General features: G+C 37.6%; 1 protein-coding gene across 3 annotated transcripts in view; it reads right to left on the bottom strand.

The window, feature by feature from the left end:
- Positions 1-9,627, bottom strand: part of LOC106872656 (dystrobrevin beta) — a 155,199-nt gene that overhangs the window by 22,431 nt on the left and 123,141 nt on the right. For all 3 annotated transcript variants that reach the window (XM_014919730.2, XM_052969920.1, XM_052969921.1), the window contains 2 exons: positions 5,284-5,488; positions 3,331-3,604 (listed from right to left, as the gene is read on the bottom strand). In XM_014919730.2, coding sequence (XP_014775216.1) covers positions 3,331-3,604; positions 5,284-5,488 — 479 coding nt within the window. The remainder of the gene's footprint in view (positions 1-3,330; positions 3,605-5,283; positions 5,489-9,627) is intronic.

The following is a 9,627-nucleotide window of genomic DNA, read 5'->3' as shown; positions in this document are numbered from 1 at the left end:
TGTGCGGGTGGCACATAAAAGACACCATTTCGAGCGTGGCCGTTTTCGTGCGGGTGACACGTAAAAGCACCCACTACACTCTCTGAGTGGTTGGCGTTAGGAAGGGCATCCAGCTGTAGAAACTCTGCCAAATCAGACTGGAGCCTGGTGTTGCCATCCGGTTTCACCAGTCCTCAGTCAAATCGTCCAACCCATGCTAGCATGGAAAGCGGACGTTAAACGATGATGATGATGATGATGTACGATGGGTTTCTTCAAGTTTCCGTCTACCAAACCCACTCAAGACTTTGGTAGGCCTAAGGCTATACTAGAAGACACTTGCCCAGGGTGCCACGCAGTGGGACTGAACCTGGAACCATGTGGTTGGGAAGCAAGCTTCGTACTACAGTCATGCTTATGTTTGTTTTGGATATTCTGATTTGAGAATGTAAGATCCAACCAGGTTACAATAACAATTGTTGTTAAGACAACGTACTGTATCTATGAGGTTTTTACCCCAAATACACATATATTTTGACATGTATACATACATGTATAGGCATACATACACATGCATATCCATGTATACATACACGTGTGTGTGTATGTATGTGTACATAAATGCATGCATACATGTACATCCACAGAGATGGTGGTTTAGAAGAGAGATAGAAAAACTGACTAAATAGTTAGCTGAGCTGTCACACAGATATTCGATTGCGTAGTTTCTCTTTCAAACCGTTTAAGTGGTTAAAACATTAAAAACTATCTGATAAGACACTTAGGGAAGTTGACAATCTGACAAAGTAGGGTGTGGGGGGGGGGGTATTTTTGAGATAAACATTTCAAATGGTACTTTGACATTTTCTCAAAACCGTCAGCTATTCTTGGATAAAGAATCGGTGCTTCTAAAGTCCATACCCTGATATCAAAAGTCCTCACCAATTATCAGTTGCTATAGAAATAATATTCTACTTGACATTTAATACTTAAAAAAATCTATGTGTTTCTGGTTCTATTATGCAAAATCAATGTTAACGATGATGTAAATTACATCTAAATAATAATTCTCTTATTTGTTTCAGTCATTTGACTGCGGCCATGCTGGAGCACCACCTTTAGTTGAACAGATCGACCCCAGGACTTATTCTTTGTAAGCCTAGTACTCATTCTATCGGTCTGTTTTGCTGAACCACTAAGTTTTGAGGATGTAAACACACCAATACCAGTTGTCAAGCAATGGTGGTGGGAGGGACAGATGCACAAATATATACATACACACACACACATATATATATATATATATATATATATATGATGGGCTTCTTTCACTTTCCGTCTACCAAATCCACTCACAAGGCTTTGGTTGGCCCGAGGCTATTGTAGAAGACACTTGCCCAAGGTGCCACGCAGTGAGACTGAACCTGGACCCATGTGGGTTGGTAAGCAAGCTACTTACCACACAGCCATGCCTGTGCCTAATAATAATAATAATATCTATTCACAAACCATCACATTGTCACCATTTGTTTGTTTTTTATTTCCTTGTTGACCAAATCTATTTTACAAGAGAGCACCATTCTCTTTGAGTTTTGTTTTGTCAGCAACACCTTAATATCAACACATCTTTTATCTTTCCTTTACTTGTTTCAGTCATTAGACTGTGACCATGCTGGAGCAATGCCTTCAAAGGTTTTTGTTGGGAGAGATCAACCCCAGTACTCATTTTCCTAAGTCCGCTACTTATTCTATCGGTCTCTTTTGCCAAACTGCTAAGTTACAGGGACGTTAACAAACCAACATCGGTTGACAAGTGGCAGTGAGGGAGAAACACAAGCACACACATATGAAAGGCTTCCACATAGTTTCCACTGACCAAATTTAATCACAAGGCATCGATTGGTCCAGGACTATAAAAGAATAAAGTTGCCCAACTTGGTGCACAGTGGGATTGAAACTAAACCCACATGATTACAAAGAAGGCTTCGTAACTACAGTGATGCCTTTACTTATTTGATAATTAGAAATACAATTTTTTAAAAATCGTTTTCACCATTTTTACCTGTCTGATCATCTTCCCTACAGATTCTGTATACAAACTTTCTGTTTTAAAGAGATTTAAATTAAATCTTTGATAATTTTGGGATTATTTCAAATTTAATTTATGTCTCAAATGTCAGAAAAACTTCTGTTTTGGAGTTCATAGTTATTTTTACATCTGAACGACAGCGATTCAGGTTGAATTCTTGGGTAGGTAGTTAGTGTTTGGGACGTCACAACATAGAAACATTTCTCGTGGTCCCAGCAGACAGCCATCTCCACCCCCGATAACAATAAGCAAGATTATTGTGAAATCTGGCAACGGCCATGTTTATTAGGACTAAGCAGTTTTATTGAATTCTGTATCTTTTCGCAAAGGCCATAAATTTCAACAGAAATATGTTAACAAAAGCAGTTAAAGACAGCAGTATTTTTTTATTCTTTCACTTGTTTCAGTCATTTGACTGTGGCCATGCTGGAGCACCACCTTTAGTTGAACACATTGACCCCAGAACTTATTCTTTGTAAACTTAGTACTTATTCTATCGGTCTCTTTTGCTGAACTGCTAAGTTACGGGGATGTAAACACACCAACATCAGTTATCAAGTGATGGAGTGAGGGAACAAACATAGACACAGAAACACATATATCTATGTATTCCTATATATATATATATATATATATATACGATGGGCTTCTTTCAGTTTCCATCTACTAAATCCACTCACAAGGCTTTGGTCGGCCCGAGGCTATAGTAGAAGGCACTTGCCCAAGGTGCCACACAGTGGGACTGAACCCAGAAGCAAGCTACTTACCACACAGCCACTCCTTTAACCCTTTTCATACCAATCCACCTGAGACCACCCCTGGTTCTATGATACAAATTCCCTGTTTTAAAGGACCTAAATCTGAACCTTCCACCAAAATTTCCTGGTAATTTATATCCCAAACAAGGTGCAGAGTTGGCGGAATCGTTAGCACATTGGCCAAAATGCTTAACAACATTTCATCTATCTTTACATCCCAAGTTCAAATTCTGCTTTTCATCTTTTAGGGGATCAATTAAATAAGTACCACTTGAGCACTGGGATCAATGCAATTGACCAAACCCCACCCCCAACTCTCCCTTAAATTGCGCCAAAATTTGAAACCAATTTATGTCCCATACTCCAGTTTAATAATGCCAGTTACTTAACTAAATTCTTCATTATTTTCAAAATTAATTAAAACCAATTCAGTAGAAATATGGTAAAGAAAAAGGGGTAATGGGAAGAACATTTTGTCACATAGTTTCTAAATTGCAATAATACCTGAATTCAGTTCTTTGACAAGAGACGACATTGCATTTGTAACAGAGTCCGCTGCTACTAGAAGATCATTTCGCAAATTCCGTACATTGGGAGAGCCTGCAGTGGAGACCTGGCTGAAAGCCTGCCTGATATCTCCACCGATGCCCAGACCAGTGAGAGCATCCATCGGCGTGCTGGGGGAGCTGCCTTTACTCGGCACGGCCGCTATTGGGGAGTGACCCCCGCCGCGGGACCGTGGACTGCTGTTCGGAGTGGAACGCGGGGAACTGTGATTCTGAAGATTTAGAAAAGAAAAGAAAAAAAATAAAACAAACAATAAATGATGTTTCTATAGTAACTGTTTATAAGTGCATTATTTACATTTGACGGATATTTGTCCTCATTTTGTTTGTTGTTAACACGTTTCGGCTGATCAAGTGTCTTGGGGAAATTTCGAACCTGGGTTCTCATTCCTACCTCAGCACATTGTTTTATGGCAGTGAAACCTGGAGCATCTACTCAAGACGAAAGAAGGTAGTGTCTCAATTCCTTTCACACACACACACTCTAAGGTGGATTCTGGTCACCAAGTCACAACAAGGTGCTGGCTTGTATGCAGACACCCAGCCTCCTCGTCCTACAGCAACAATGATGCTTCTGTTGGCTGGGCCATGGATATCACATCATGTCAGACAGAAAGATACCAAAAGACCTGATATCTAGTGAAACGGCTTCTGGTAAGAGAACACAAAAAGTCTCTTTACACGAACATTCAAAAGTGGAGGGACATTGGTGATGATTGCACTTGCAGGAGACTGGAACTAGACAAGGTTTTAGAAAGACGAGGGTTACGGATGGAGAAAACCAAAATCAGTAGAAAAACAGCTCCAGGACAAGACTGGCAGAGAGCACCTTGAAACACAGTCACTGCTGATGTGACTTTCCATTAGCAGCAAACCAGGGAGCCTGCTCTCTTCACACAAATCTAGCTCATGGCCTTTTCTGCTCTAAACCCAATTAACACTTTGTAGGAGGGAATACCCTCAAACACTCTGGCAGCCTATTTCAATTGGTTCGTAACATCTGCAAACCATGGCTTTAGCACTGACTGCTTCAACGGTTCCACGTATTTGATGAGATTTTTCTCATGAGCCTCTCAATATATTTTTCTCAGGGCAGTCAGCTCTCACATGATACATACATATATATGAATATGTTAATGTTAGGTTTTATATGAAGTTGTATATAATTTAATATTAAACTGAAGTAGAGTACATATTAACTTTTACAAGAAAAAGGTTGACAATAACTTCGAAGTTACAATCTGATGATGGTGAACAAGCAAAAACTTTGAAGTTACTGTCAATCTTTTCCTTGTAAAAATTAGTGAAACATATCTCCTCATATAATAATGAGCATAGTGTTTTTATATATTTGTGTATATATATGTATTTGTCCAGAATCACGCCGGACATGGAGGAAGAGAGAAAATAGTAATTCAGTGAAGGAGAAGTAGTGAGAGTAATAGCCCTGACTGAGAGGAAAGTAATACCAATGAGAGAAAGGAAGGGGTGATAGATGAACAAGGAAAGAAGGGGTGAAAAAAAAATCGTTTCAGCGTGAATGTATGTGCGATTATCATGGACCTTATTTTGTACTTTATTTATATATAAAATACAACAATTAGCCATTATTAACAGCACATGGTCAGCTAGTATAGTATATTATTGAAGCAGAATAAAACCCCACCAAACTGTTGCTCAGAGTTTCATGTAACCAAACCAGACAGTTGTGAGTATTTGAAACAAAATACTCACAACTAACTCTGAGTAACACTTTGTGAAATCTTTTCCAGTTTCAATAAAATAGTGTTTTACTCTACCTCTGGTAGTCGAGTACCATTTTTTTCTCCACCTTATTTTCCACCTGTGTACATGTGTGAAATGCATTAGTCTCCAATGAACTTCTTCTTACCTTTAATAATTTCATTAATCCTTCCAGCTGAACCATCAGTTCTTTCCGACTTTCCTGCAATGATTGCATCCGAGCCTCAAGTTCATCCTTCCGTTGCCGCAGTAACCTCAACTCCGCCAGTAATGTGGGGTCATACTGAACTTCCATGTTTTTGGCATTTGCTTCTTGTTCCATGCGTAAGCGCTGAATCTCACGCATAATCTCCCTAAAAGCAGAAGCAACAACAGAATGAGCAGCAGAGAAAAAAAACAAAAAAATCAACCAACATATATCTAGGTATTGTTTTCAGTCACATTTGTTTGTTTGTCCGTGAACAAAATATCTCAAGAATGACTGGATGGATTCTGATGAAATTTTCAGGGGTGTTTGACCTTGTGACTGGCATGACCTGATCATATTTTGGGATTGATCTGGTTCTGGTCAAGGATTCTGGATTATTATTCCTATTTTTTACTTGATTTTTGAGAGCGGTCAGGTTCATTTTTAGTATTTTCGTTTGTGAGAGGAGTCAAGTTTACTTCAGATATTCCCATTTTAAAAAATCATCTCTGGCTAATCACTGAGAGGTCGTTGGTGTTGCCTTGGTTTGCACTCTCTCAGTGCTCTTGTTCACATTGCTTTGAATTAATCATGCATTATCTCATAGCCTTGAGTTTGCAATGATATGATTGTTTATTTCTAGAATGACATTGTAGGGTAAGTGTGAGAGGCTTGATCTGGTCAGTTGGAACATAAAATAGGTAGAATATTTTGTCTGGACATGGCCGTTTTAAATGCTAAAGTGTTAAACATACTGTTGATATATTCTAAGAATGACTGATAAGAATATTGGTTGGTTGGTTGGTTGGTTGGTTGGTTGGTCGGTAGTGCCAGTCACACTGTCCATTGTATATAGAGAAAAGAAGTGGTGAAAGAGAAATACTGAGAGTTCACATAAGAGCTGCAGTAAATGCATACAATAACAACCCTTATATTAAATATGTGAAATTGTAGTTGTGGCCAATGGTGGTGTCACATAAAGAGCACCCTTTGAAAGATGGGCCTCACAGAGGTGATGACAAGTGACTGAGACCATTGGTGATATGCCATGCTTGAGAAGACTTGTCAAGCCAAGTGAAATCATAGTTGTGGCCGATGCCGGTGTCATGTAACTGGCACCCATGTTAGTGACACATAAAAAGCACCCATTACACTCCTGGAGTGGTCGACATTAGGAAGGGCATCCAGCCATAGAACTGTGCCAAATCAGACAGGAACTTAATGCAGCTTACCAGTTTCAGTCTAACCCATGCCAGCATGGAAAGCTGGCATGGGAAACACGCTAAACAATGATGATATATAAATTTACATATCTATCTTACCCATGCTAGCATTGAAAGGGGTGTGCTGAGAAAAATAACAATAATAATAATGAAAAAGGAAATAACTATCATGCAAATTTCTAAATTTGCTGGCATAGCCAACCCACTCAAACATGGTAACATAAATAATGGACACTAAAATGTACACAGACACCTGAAATGTAAACCTAGAATTTATTATTATTATTATTATGTGTTGCAGCAACATAAATGAATATATAAAATGAAGAAAAGACTAAATAAAAGAAAGTAAAATTTACGCAATTTTTATGGAAATAAAGAAGTAATAAAAGTTTGATGTGTTTTTGAAATCCATTTTCTGTTTGTTTCCGTTCATGGCGTTACGGAATAATGTAAAAATAGATAAAAATAATAATGGGAAAATAACAAGGAGAAAATATATATTATGAGGACATATTTTTTTTAATGATTGCCTTAAAAATCAATAATTTTTAGGGCTTTTTTTATTATTATTTATGTTGCTTTTTGTAAATCTCTGCCATAGCTTGCTGTAGTTGGAGGAAGAAAAAATAATCTAGGCCAACAAACAGGATTATCCACCGAATTACAACGGGAATAGATTCTTAGTGTTTGTGTGTTGGGCTGTTGTTCAACAGTCTATCATATTTCCAAAGTTAAAAAACATTAGCAGCTCAATGCTCGTTATATAACTACAGTAATTAAATATAAACAAGAGATGTGAAATGATTGTGGTCATATTGGTACTAATCTAACTGGCATCGTGGAGGTGGTGATGGGTACAGGAATTGCCAATGGTTAAGAAGTTCATTTCATTGTCATGTAGTTTCAGATTTGCTCCTCAATGCAGCACCTTAGGCAAGTTCCTTCAACCATTACTTCAGTTGATGGATTCCTTCGGTAGAATTTGCTGTGTAATATCTGTACAGATACCCATCATACACATACACACACGCACATAGATATATTTGTTAAGGTTATCCCTGTAGATATTCTCTAGAATATGTATAGAGATAACTTTAACAAGAAATGTAGTAACATTGCTAACACAGAAGAATACAGTATTGACTTATAAAGATGTTTGATATACTTTAAAGTATGTTACGGTTGCATAACGAAATACCATGTACCAACAAGTCATTAATATATAAATATATGTGTGTTTGTATGCCCATGACCTGACATCACATGATGGTTGTAAACGAGCATCACTGTCATATAAGTGAGGTTGCTCATTTCCAGTCTCCAGTGCAAATCATGCCTGGCCTTGAGGAAATACTACGTTGCTTGGAAACAGATGAAGGTTGGTAACAGGTCATAGAAAACTGCCACAGCAAATTCCATCTGACCCATGAATGCAAGGAAAATTGGGGGTTAAATGATAATGATGGTGGTGGGTCCAGAAACTGATGCCAAGTTACAAACCTTTGATCTTTGATAAGACACCTGATGGCTAATCAATCTGGACAGGTGTGACTTCAGATAGATAAAATGTACGAAGCAAACCTGTTCCCCTCTAAAACTAATTAAGTCACATCTTTTACTCTCTAATTACAGTAATGACACACCAATATACAACAGCATCGATGTGGTTCTCTGCTGACTCAAACTCAAATATTATAGTTAATGGGGAAAGTAATAAAAGTGTTTTTACTTTGTAGTTTATCTCAGCGCCATAAAGGTTTCATTTGAACTGAGAAAACATTCAGAGAATCTCCATAAATCCTGCAGAATTGCCACATCAAAAAATGTGGGAATCTATAAGAATATAAGAATGCTTCTAATTACAAAATAAATAAATAGAAACATTTTATTTATTTATTTTGTGTCTTATTTTTACTGATTGCAGAAAATTCTGACTGATGTAGCTTGCAAAACAAACTCTCACACACAATTTATATACATACATACACACACACATGTAAACATAAATGTATATACACACACACACACATTTGCACCATCAACTCCTGCAACAATCTAAATTTCCAGAAAACTATTTAATTCCATGTCAGGTTGATGTTCTTTATTCTATAAGTAGATATAAACTTCTTTAGAAAGAAGCAAACAGCAGAAATAATTCCATAAATATTTTAATTAATCTACTAATTATTATTCAGATGTTTATTTTTGTTGTTTTACCTCTGAATTCACAAGAGTACCTCAACGTATATTAAAGCTCTTCATCCGATTTCTTCACATCCTGATTCCATTGTGGTCTTGGGGATTTACTGAAAAACATAGGTGCAGGCTTGGCTGTGTGGTTAAGAAGTTTGCTTCCCAACCATGTGGTTTCAGGTTCAATCCTACACTGGTACCTTATGCAAGTGTCTTCTATTACAGCCCTGGGCCCATCAAACCCTTTGTATTTGGTAGATGAAAACTAATGAAGCCTTGTGTGAAGGTTTACAATCTGAGCCATAAGTGGTGATATCATCATTTGTGGCTGTAAACGGTGACATCTATTGACATTCCTGTCAAGAAATCAGCCATCAGCTCTGCACTTTCAAATTCCCATGGAACAAAAAGAAATTCCCTTTTGAGAAGGAAGATGGCAACAAGAAGAGCATTCAGCTATAAAAATCCTGCCTCAAATATTTCCCCATCAAACCCATACTGCCATGGGAAAATAGACATTAAACAGACAAATGAACAAACATTAGTTAATTCTGCCACAGCTATCTTTCAAATGAAGTTAGTTCTCTTCACACCAATATAACAAAATGATGTATTTTATTTGTATCTGAAATGTCTGAGAAGTTTTAATTACACCAATTAAATATTAATTTACAACCGACACAGACATGGTTGTGTGGTTAAAGCTCTAGCTTTGCCGCCACATGGATTCAGGCTCAGTCCCACACCACAGCACATTGTGCAACTGTCTTCTACTATAGACCTGGGCCAACCACTGCCTTGCGAGTGAGTTTGGTAGATGAAAACTGTGTGGAAGCCTGTCATATATATATATATATATATATATATATATATATATATATATATA

This window comes from Octopus bimaculoides, chromosome 8 (genome assembly GCF_001194135.2).
Source record: "Octopus bimaculoides isolate UCB-OBI-ISO-001 chromosome 8, ASM119413v2, whole genome shotgun sequence".
Classification (NCBI taxonomy): domain Eukaryota; kingdom Metazoa; phylum Mollusca; class Cephalopoda; order Octopoda; family Octopodidae; genus Octopus; species Octopus bimaculoides.
The sequence above is the reverse complement of the archived record's forward strand: the minus strand, read 5'-3'. Positions and strand labels throughout refer to the sequence as shown.